The sequence below is a fragment of the Candoia aspera genome, chromosome 2 (genome assembly GCF_035149785.1).
Source record: "Candoia aspera isolate rCanAsp1 chromosome 2, rCanAsp1.hap2, whole genome shotgun sequence".
NCBI classification, from domain to species: Eukaryota; Metazoa; Chordata; class Lepidosauria; order Squamata; family Boidae; genus Candoia; species Candoia aspera.
In genome coordinates this window covers 145,727,795-145,739,301 of record NC_086154.1, presented here as the reverse complement: position 1 = coordinate 145,739,301, position 11,507 = coordinate 145,727,795, and the positions used below count along the sequence as shown (strand labels likewise).

At 43.5% G+C, this 11,507-nt stretch overlaps 1 protein-coding gene across 1 annotated transcript; it reads right to left on the bottom strand.

Annotated features, from left to right (window-relative positions):
- Nucleotides 1-4,425: 4,425 nt before the first annotated feature.
- On the bottom strand, nt 4,426-7,576 carry LOC134492442 (olfactory receptor 13H1-like). Its single transcript, XM_063296613.1, has 2 exons — nt 6,931-7,576; nt 4,426-5,883 (listed from the first exon to the last, which is right to left on the bottom strand). Exon 2 carries the CDS (start codon nt 5,875-5,877, stop codon nt 4,930-4,932), a length of 948 nt encoding a protein of 315 aa, XP_063152683.1. The 5' UTR covers nt 5,878-5,883; nt 6,931-7,576; the 3' UTR covers nt 4,426-4,929.
- Between the last annotated feature and the right edge of the window lie 3,931 nt (nt 7,577-11,507).

Sequence of the window (11,507 nt, the reverse complement as noted above, 5' to 3'; positions counted from 1 at the left end):
TTATCTGTCTGGGTTTTCCCACGCTTCTTCAGTTTGTTAGGATTTTCTGTCTTATGTAGCAGCAATAAACACTAGAGACCTATTCCTCATCTCAGCGTGGTTCCTGGCTCTTAGGACAAACGTAATGAAACCCAGCCGCACTGATTTTCTTAGATGCAGAGAAGGCCTTTGACAACTTGAACTGGGCTTTTCTGCTCAAGGGTTTAGGAGATAAGAATTTTGGAGAGAATTTTACAAAATGAATAAGATCGATGTATACTTCACAGAAAGCACAAATAATTGTTAATGGAGATCTATCAAAACCCTGTGAGATACGAAAAGGAACAAGACAGGGCTGCCCATTGTCCTTTTTTGTTGTTGTTGTCATTTTGTTCCTTGAAATGCTGAATAGAGACACAAGGCAAGATGAGAGGATTGTGGGAGTAAAGATTTAAAAAGAGACGAACTTTTACAGAAGAGTTGGTGTTGGTTCTGGAAGATCCTTTAAAGGAAATTGAAACATTAATGGGCAAATTAAAAGAATTTGGTGCACAAGCGGAGTTTAAGATTAATAAACAGAAGACAAAGATGTTAACAAAAATGTGAAAATACAAGTTCAAACAGAATTGATGGTTAAAACAGCTTTTAAGATTGAGAAGAAGGTAACATATTCGGGTATCACTATGACAAATATGAATTGTATGTTCTTGCAAAAGAACTATGTTAGGACATGGAATAAAGTTTAAAAAGATCTGTTAAGATGGCACAAACTACAACTGTCATTTCTGGGGAGAATTTCCCTGATTAAGATGACTGTCTTGCCTAGAACGTTGTTTTTGTTTCAGACAAGAACCGTTTTGTGGAGTCCTTGGGGTTCTCTGAGCTTGGCTGTTTTGTGGTTTCATTACCCAGCCAGGTAACATCTTCAGTGTGAGAAGGGGGTGTGGTTTGATTGTTCTGATACGGCAGCTTGCCGTGTCAGTGTTGGTGGGGGTGCTGTTTTCTCCTTGGTAGTTCCTTGATTAGGCTGTTGTTTACTGCTTGATTGTTGTGTGCTGTTAATCCCTGTTTATGAACTGATGCACCATTTATACAGTGGCAGAAGGATATATCTAAATTTGTGTGGCAAGGAAAAAGAAAACCGCGAATTAAAGATAAGGTGTCAGAAGATGCAAAGGAAAGAGGAGGATTGGGTTTACCTGGTTTGAAATTGTATTTTGCAGCTTGCTGTTTGGTTTGGGGGAAAGAGGGGGTGCTGCTGAGAAATAGAAGGCTTTTGAAGGACACGACCTGAGATTTGGGTGGCAGGGATATTTGTGGTACGGCAAAGTCAAGTTTAATGTAGATTTAAAATATCATATGTTAGACGTGGCATAGTAAGAATATGGAATAGAACCAAACCCAGGTTGTGCCCAAAAACACCTTTGTGGCTCTCAGCTCAAGAAGCATTTTCTGGGTGAGAAATAATAAGCAAACACAAATGCCTAACATCGTGAGATACTGGAATTTTGTCAGGGGGATGTAAAACAAAATCAAGAGAAGATCTGGTGGCAGAGGGAAATCCTTCTCAATGGTTTTCTCATGCACAGTTATTAGAAAGATTTAAAGTAGACAAAAGAATTCATAGTTTTTCTACAATTTTCTTTTTGCTTCCCCCCACTTTTATCTCTTCCTTTGATGCCTTTTTTCTTTTCTTTTCTTTCTTTTTCTTGTTCTCTATCAGTTCCTACTAGTTTTTCTTTTCTTTCCTAAATTTTTTAATAACAAAACACTGTTGAAGGAGAAGAAGATTGGGACTGATACACAAGTAAGTGACCAGGGCTCTTCTGAGCATGTGAACAAATGACTTTCTAACCCTCTGCCCCTCATTGCACATTGTTTGCTACCAACTAATGGAAAGATATGGACAGATGATGGGCGTCCACAGACAATATTTCAGAGGGGTCAAGTGAAATCACCACACATTCTCCCTCCTAAAGAAGCATTAAGTGCAGGACCTGATGTCCTATGCTTTGACTTTCCATGCATACGTGTATATACCTTCTGCTGCTGTCCCATGCACACCACCTGGCGAGACCTCCCCAGAACTCACTGCCTAGCACTCACTTGTAATCATGACAGTTTCTTGGGGCAAAAAGGTCACCTACCGCATGCCATTCTTCTCTGGCTTCCCCAACACTCTTCCCCTGCCCCCCGCCATGCTTGTATGCCCCACACTATAGTCATGTCCTCAGCAGCCAAGGACAGCAGCAGTCTGTGGAGTATGCAAACATCAGTGGGGGACAGGGTGAACAACAAAACCTGAGCGCCCTTGCCTTCTCCTTTGGAAAATAGATGCAGCGGCATTCAAGGGCCAAAATCAAAAGTTGTGAGATCTTATGCAACAAGCCCACAGTATTTATTTATTCCGTAAACCAATTTATATAGCTGCCCATCTCACAAACAAGCAACTCTCGGTGGCATACAACAAAGCTAAAAACAGTCAAATACATTCAAAGGTATAAAAAACCTATTAATGAATAATAGATTGATGTTAAAAATGATGGAGCCACCTCACTATTTCACCCGTTCTTTGGGGTTGTACATCTGAGTATCATCAGTGTACTGGTGGTACCTCACCCCATGGTGACGGATGAGCTCATCCAGCGGTCTCATGTAGATGTTGCACAGAAGAGGGGAGAGCACAAAATCCTGCAGGACTCCACAGAGCAGGGGCTGAGGGCGGGATCCCTCCTCCCCAGTCACCACTGACTGGAACTGACCCTGTAGAAAGGAGGTGAACCACCACAACACTGTGCCACCCACCCCTAATTCTCTGAGTCAGTCCAGAAGAATACCATGGTCGATGGTATTGAAAGCTGCAGAGAGGTCAAGCAAGGCAAGGATGGATGCACAGCCACCATCCTGCCCATGCCAGAGAACATCCAAAAGCATGGCCAATGCCATTTCCATACCAGACTCAGGTCTGAACACTGGTTGAAAGGATCCACCTTCTCAGCCACGATCCCAAAAAGGGGAAGTTGGATCCTGGAGGGAAATTGTCCAGTATAGTGGGGTCCAGCGGTGGCTTCTTGCGGAGTGGGCAAACCAAAGCTGCTCAGAATCGGTTTTGACTGGAATGGCTTATGAACCTTGTAACTAAATAAATCATATGAATTAATCCATAATCTTAATCAGTTGGAAACCTGCTTCTCTGTCTTCTTCAAACTATCCAACATTCCAGTGGGCAAATTGGCAAATCTGGATATAATTTCCCCAGGGTCAAAGTACAGTTTGGCAAAGAAGCATATTCTCTGCAATGACAGAGTGGCTGGTTCTTCCCATATCTTGTACTAAGCTGAAATAGGGAACTGTACCTCATGGTTCAGCATGTTTTGGAAAACCCAACCATGGTCTTCGAATGGTACTTTGACCAGGACATTTCTATAAGCCGTGGTTATTTCTTTGGCCTAGTATCTTATGGGAACAGAGCTGTTGTGGTTTCTTAACTTGGTTTTGTCCTCTGCATATTCGATCAACCTGGACAGTTTGCTCAATGGGTTTTGTTGAAAGCAGCAGGGACCGAAGCTACCCCAGAAGCACAAGCAGTTCCACTTGAGGGTGTGCGTCCCCTTCCTCCTTCCCTACTAGAACAAAAGGGGGGAGTGGGGAGAACGGTTTGCAGTGCTGTTCCAGCTCTGGGTCAGGACCCCCAAAGGCACATTCACGGGGGTGGGGTGAGCACCAAAGCCAGAGCACATGCCAGGCTTTCCTCCCTGCTTTGCCTAGACAAGCAGAAGATCCACATCCCCAATGGCTTGTCTGCCACACACTCTGTGAGTTGCCCAAAGAGCTGCTGCTACCCAACAACGCACACCTCAAGCAAACTGGGATTCCTGCTTCCCTTGGCAATGGGCCGCCTCTGGATTGAAGCCCCAAATCTGGGCCTGCTCCCCACCAAAGAGAAGCCCATCCCATCCCCACCTGCAGTGCCAAAAGGTGCCATCCCAAGGAAAGATGCTGGATCTTGAGACCAGCCAGTGTAAGGATGGAGAACCTCCATGCATTGGACATGGATGGCATCTCTGGTGCTCATTCCTGGGAGTCCGGGGTGGGGGAGCCATTAGAAGACACTTGCAATATACGGTAATTCTGTTACCATATATACTTGTGTATAAGCCCATCCTCGAATAAGGCAACCTTCGAATTTTTAAATCAAATGCCAAGAAAAATGTCCTACCTGCAGCTAAGCCAACCCTTGAAATTTGGCTTACTTCTGGGTAATCCATTGATTCTCCATTTTTTTCATGGTATTTTGGTTAAAAATTCTAGGGTCAGCTTACCCATGGATGGGCTTATCCATGAGTATATACAGGATATATGACTTCTTTTAAGAAGTATTACCATATATACTTGTGGATAAACCCATCCATGGATAAGCTGAATCCAATTTAGTGGGCGCATTACACCACCTAAAATTCTTCGCTTGTTTGCAAGTATATACAGCATTTTATAATGGCATTCCCCAATCTGATGTCCCCCCAAAGTGATGGGAGTTCTGGTTGTTGAGGTTGTAACACATTCTTCCTTAAAATTCAGTATTACTTATTCCCTCTTGTGTTTAATAGGAACAGTAATGCTTGCTGTTAAATTATTTATTATTATTTATTTATTTTCTATCCCGCCTTTATATTTTTATAAATAACTCAAGGGGTTGAACATCCCTAATACTCCTTCTGCCTCATTTTTTCCCCACGACAACAACCCTGAGAGATGAGTTGGGCTGAGAGAGAGGGACTGGCTCAAAGTCACCCAGCCGGCTTTCATGCCTAAGGCGGGACTAGAACTCACGGTCTCCTGGTTTCTAGCTCATTGCCTTAACCACTAGACCAAACTGGCTTTTTAAAAAGGTTATACCAGTGATGGTCAGCAACAGGCATCTACATGGTACATGGGGAGGACATCTGTATATCACTTTAACATTTTTCTTGCAACCAGCTTCCAGAATGCTGCCTTGACATCCTTGTTCCTCAGGCTGTAGATCAGAGGATTGAGCATGGGAGTCAGAGCCCCATACGTTAAGGAGATGACCTTGTCCTTTTCATGAACAGATTTGCCTTCCGGTCTCAAGTACATGATCATGAGTGTCCCATAAAAGACACTGACCACAGCAAGGTGAGCACTGCAGGTGGAGAAGGCTTTTCTGCGTCCCTGGGCAGAGCTTATACGCAGAATAGCCAGGCTGATGCGACCATATGTCACAACTATGAAGCCAAAGGGAGGGATTAGCACAAAGAGGCTGACGACATGCATAAAGAGCTCACTGATGTCTGTGTTGGAGCAAGCTAATTTGAGTACAAATTGCACCTCACATCCAAAATGGTTGAGGATGTGATGGCCACAGAAGTCAGTGGGCCGCAAGAGCACATATATCAGGGTGGTCATAAAGGCAAGAGCCACTGATGTGGCAACCAGATAAATGCATAATCTCCAACTCATGATCTGCGTGTAGTGTAAGGGCTGGCATATAGCTGCCCAGCGATCATATGCCATGATAGCCAAGACAATGCACTCTGTTGCAACCAGAAATACACCAAGGTACATTTGGGGCAAACATCTGGAGAAAGCAATTGTGGGCCTGTAGATGAAGCAGTTCACCATGATCTCAGGAAGTACATTGTTGGAAAGAGTAAAGTCTATTGTGGAAAGGACAGAAATGAAGAAATACATGGGGGTGTGAAGCTGTGGGTCGGCAATGCTCAACATGATGATGAGCCCATTGCCAAGAGAACTAATGAGATACACCACCAAGAGGAAGCAAAATAGGATAATCTGAGCTCGGGGATATTCTGAAAATCCAATTAAGATGAACTCAGTCACCAGTGATTCATTTGAAGTTCGTACCATATTCTCTCTCATTCTCTCCTGCAGGAAAGAAGGAATGATAAAATTACTGACTACATTAGGGAGAGATACAAACCTCCAATCTTTATCCTGCCAAAGTTACACAGAAAAAGTAAAATTTCATCGATGTCAGGACTGCTTTGCAGATCATGCCAAGACAGAATTTGTTTTAATCATGACTTACTGAATACATTAGCTGGATTCCCACATGGGTGGTTCACACACTGCATTAAGGAATAAATTTTTTTGCAAACTGCAGTGATTGCGTAAAATGCTAAGCCAAGACTAAATGAACTACATTCTGTTTTAGCTAGGTCAATCCCAGATTGAAGATGGAGAAATCTCTTTCCAAAACCAATGAAAGCAGCGAGCTGGAGGCAGTAGCTCCATTCCCACCCCCACTGGGTCAGTAGAAACCTTCATCTGGCAGCTACTGAAACTGAACAAAAACATCCTGAGTCAACTGGTTAGAGGCAAGGCAGTAACACTCAGAGAATTCACAATGCAAAGGAGGACCAATGCTGGCCTCAAGGACCCCTTTCCTTCCTCTCTGGATCTGAAAGAGCAAAGGAGTGGGGTGGCGTGGAGTAAGCAAGCCCAATTGTTGTAGGGCGCAGTGCTGTTTCTAAGCCTGAGGCACCTCTATGAAGGAATCAGTCTCTCCTTTCATTTGCTTGGCTTTGTTATGTTAGAAACAGTGCAATGATTTTTTTTCCTTATAATAATACTTTGGGATTATTTTTAGTTAAATGATGATCATTACTTCACTTAATGGTACCAGTTAATTCTCTCTCTCTCTCACACATACACACACACACATACACACCCTTAAACAGAGAGAGAGAGAGAAAACACCTGTGATAGCGTCTGGCACCTGCAAGTTGGGCTCACTTCGTAGCAACTGCATATGTTTGCAACCAGGCAGAGCTGCATGTAAAGACACGGCTTCAAATTCTCCTCTCTGGATCAAGGTCTCAGTGAACAGTAGTTTTTTATAGATACAGAGAATTGCCTACCCACATAAATTACCCTCTATATTTGTCTTTTTCTCTCTAAAGGTTTGCTTACCAGTGTTCTTGCAGTGATGAACTGTCAACGATTTTTGTTCTATTCCCAAGTAATTGTGAAGAGCAATATAGGGAAATATATTTGGACATATTTGCTCCCAAAGAAACTGGGAGTTTGATGAAATTCAGGTCTAGCATCATAAAAACTTCATCCGCTCATTTCAGAATCTTCGTATCGTGCCCTTTTGCCAAGGCTGGTGTTTCTCACTGTGGTTATTTTCCCCTCTGCGTAAGAGCTTGAGAAGGAAAATCCTCACTTGAAGGGAAAAAACTAGCAGGAGGACAGTATGCTGGATCTGTTCTTTGCCCCGGCACTGAAAACAGCTCTGTGAGTGCCTTGAGGCAAAAGAGCTTTTTTCATTCTCTTCTTTTCCCCCGTGGTTGATAAATGGCATCACTACTGGAAGGAGGCCCAGATAAAATTCCAAGGACAGGTCTTTGATTGAATGTCAAGGGAATTTCCTGCTCATTAACAATTTAAACTCAAACAGATACATTATTTCAGTGTTTAAGTTGAAGAGTGCCATCCTTTTCCAGAAAGGCAGCCATTACAGCAAAACCAGCTACGTGGTCTTGGCTTCTCAGGGACTAACAGCGTTGATAGCATAAGATGGCTGTGGAATCCAGCATCCTGGTGTCCTTCACAACGAAAAGAGAATTCGGGGGCAGGAGGAGAGTGTAGAGGCCAGACAGAAGGGGGCGGTCCCAGAGGAAACAGGCAGAACCAATGGGAGGCCCAAATGTGAAGAGTGAAGCAGAGAAGACCTATGCTTGGTCCACTGAGTCTGAGCCTTAGGTGGTCCAAAACATGCAGTGAGAAGTCCATGAATTTAGTTAATGTTTTATGGACAGGATCATATTTCTTTGCAATATGTGGTTGGCCGGGTCTTCCTCAGCTTACCTGCTGTCTTCAGGCATGGTGCAGGATGTCACCTTGCCAGGCTGCAGAAGAATCTCTTTGCAATCTAATTAATTATTTACAAAGAAGTTGGCTGGCCCTGGCTCTGGCTTCTGACAAGTCATTGGCTGTCCCCAGCTCCAGGCTTAAGGTCACAACTGGTTTCTTCTCAGGGTACGTGGGTCGACACTATAGAACATTACAGAAAAAAGAGGGTTATGTCGCAACAGTAGAGCAAGAGGTAAATTGATCATTGTACTTATAACCGCTGTAAAGAGGATCGGAAGCTACTTCTTTGTATCCCTTTTTCTTTCTTTGCTATTTTTTAAAACTTTTTTTCTTTCTTCCACATTTAGCTTTTTCTTGATTTCTTTTTAGTTTTTTTCTTTAAAATTTTTAATAAAATTATATATCTACACATCTACACGTATCTATATCTATAGCTATCTATAGATATAGATATAGATATATAGATACTTGTTGTTGTTTATTCGTTTAGTCGCTTCTGACTCTTCGTGACTTCATGGACCAGCCCACGCCAGAGCTTCCTGTTGGTCGTCAACACCCCCAGCTCCCCCAGGAATGAGTCTGTCACCTCTAGAATATCATCCATCCACCTTGCCCTTGGTCGGCCCCTCTTCCTTTTGCCCTCCGCTCTCCCTAGCATCAGCATCTTCTCCAGGGTGTCCGGTCTTCTCATTATGTGGCCAAAGTATTTCAGTTTTGCCTTTAATATCATTCCCTCAAGTGAGCAGTCTGGCTTGATTTCCTGGAGGATGGACTGGTTTGATCTTCTTGCAGTCCAAGGCACTCTCAGAATTTTCCTCCAACACCACAGTTCAAAAGCATCGATCTTCCTTCTCTCAGCCTTCCTTATGGTCCAGCTCTCGCAGCCATATGTTACTACAGGGAACACCATTGCTTTAACTATGCGGGCCTTTGTTGTCAGTGTGATGTCTCCGCTCTTAACTATTTTATCGAGATTGGTCATTGCTCTTCTCCCAAGGATTAAGCGTCTTCTGATTTCCTGACTGCAGTCAGCATCTGCAGTAATCTTCGCACCTAGAAATACAAAGTCTTTCACTGCTTCTACATTTTCTCCCTCTATTTGCCAGTTATCAATCAAGCTGGTTGCCATAATCTTGGTTTTTTTGAGGTTTAGCTGCAAGCCAGCTTTTGCACTTTCTTCTTTCACCTTCATCATAAGGCTCCTCAGTTCCTCTTCACTTTCAGCCATCAAAGTGGTATCATCTGCATATCTGAGATTGTTAATGTTTCTTCCAGAGATTTTAACTCCAGCCATGGATTCCTCAAGCCCAGCTTGTTGCATGATGTGTTCTGCATACAAGTTGAATAGGTAGGGTGAGAGGATACAGCGCTGCTGTACTCCTTTCCCAATCTGAAACCAGTCCGTTGTTCCATGGTCTGTTCTTACTGTTGCTACTTGGTTGTTATACAGATTCTTCAGGAGGCAGACAAGATGACTTGGTATCCCCATACCACTAAGAACTTGCCACAATTTGTTATGGTCCACACAGTCAAAGGCTTTAGAATAGTCAATAAAACAGAAATAGATGTTTTTCTGAAACTCCCTGGCTTTTTCCATTATCCAGCGGATATTGGCAATTTGGTCCCTAGTTCCTCTGCCTTTTCTAAACCCAGCTTGTACATCTGGCAATTCTCGCTCCATGAACTGCTGAAGTCTACCTTGCAGGATCTTGAGCATTACCTTACTGGCATGCGAAATGAGTGCCACTGTTCGATAGTTTGAACATTCTTTAGTGTTTCCCTTTTTTGGTATGGGGATATAAGTTGATTTTTTCCAATCTGATGGCCATTCTTGTGTTTTCCAAATTTGCTGGCATATAGCATGCATTACCTTGACAGCATCATCTTGCAAGATTTTGAACAGTTCAGCTGGGATGCCGTCATCTCCTGCTGCCTTGTTATTAGCAATGCTTCTTAAGGCCCACTCAACCTCACTCTTCAGGATGTCTGGCTCTAGCTCACTGACCACACCATCAAAGCTATCCCCGATATTGTTATCCTTCCTATACAGGTCTTCTGTATATTCTTGCCACCTTTTCTTGATCTCTTCTTCTTCTGTTAGGTCCTTGCCATCTTTGTTTTTGATCATACCCATTTTTGCCTGGAATTTACCTCCAATGTTTCTAATTTTCTGGAAGAGGTCTCTTGTCCTTCCTATTCTATTGTCTTCTTCCGCTTCCGCGCATTGCTTGTTTAAAAATAATTCCTTATCTCTTCTGGCTAACCTCTGGAATTTTGCATTTAATTGGGCATATCTCCCCCTATCACAGTTGCCTTTTGCTTTCCTTCTTTCTTGGGCTACTTCTAGTGTCTCAGCAGACAGCCATTTTGCCTTCTTGGTTTTCTCTTTCTTTGGGATGTATTTTGTTGCCGCCTCCTGAACAATGCTGCCAACTTCTGTCCAGAGTTCTTCCGGGACCCTATCTACTAAGTCCAGTCCCTTAAATCTATTCTTCACCTCCACTGCATATTCCTTAGGAATATTAGTGAGCTCATATCTAGCTGATCTGTGGGTCTTCCCTAATCTCTTTAGTCTGATCCTAAATTGTGCAAGAAGAAGTTCGTGATCGGAACTACAGTCAGCTCCAGGCCTTGTTTTTACCGACTGTACAGATGTCCGCCACCTTTGGCTGCAAAGGATGTAGTCAATCTGATTTCGGTGTTGTCCATCTGGTGAAGTCCATGTATAAAGCCGTCTCCTAGGTTGTTGGAAGAGAGTGTTCGTTATGCAGAGTGAATTGTCTTGGCAAAATTCTATCAGCCTATGTCCTGCTTCATTTTGTTCTCCCAGGCCATACTTACCTGTAATTCCAGGTGTCATTTGACTGCCCACCTTAGCATTCCAGTCTCCCGTGATGAAAATAACAACTCTTTTAGGCGTGTTGTCCAGTAGGTGCTGCAGATCCTCATAGAACTGCTGTACTTCAGCTTCTTCAGCATTTGTGGTTGGGGCGTATATTTGGATCACTGTGATGTTAGATGGCTTGCCCTGAATTCGAATTGAGATCATTCTGTCGTTTTTTGGGTTGTATCCAAGCACTGCTTTAGCCACTTTACTATTAATTATGAAGGCTACTCCATTTCTTCTGTGGTCCTCTTGTCCACAGTAGTAGATCTGGTGGTCATTTGATGTGAAGTGGCCCATTCCAATCCATTTCAGTTCACTGACGCCCAGAATGTCGATCTTTAATCTTGACATCTCACCAATAACCACATCCAATTTGCCCTGGCTCATAGATCTTACATTCCAGGTTCCAATGGTGTGTTGATCCTTAGAACATCGGATTCACCGTCCACCACCAGCACCGTCGGCTGCTAGCCATCCTTTCGGCTTTGAGCTAGCTGCGTCATCACGTCTGGGGCTAGTTAAGCTCATCCTCTGTTCCTCCCCAGTAGCATTTTGACCATCTTCCGACCTGGGGGTCTCATCTTCCAATGGTATACCGACATATCTCTGGTTGTACTGATCCATTTAGTTTTCACGGCAAGAATACTGGGGTGGGTTGCCATTACCTTCCCCAGGGATCGCATTTAGTCTGACCTCTCTGTCATGACCTTCCCGTCTTGGGTGGCCCTTCACGGTTTAGCTCATGGCATCATTGAGGTGCTCAAGCTCCAGCACCATGACAAGA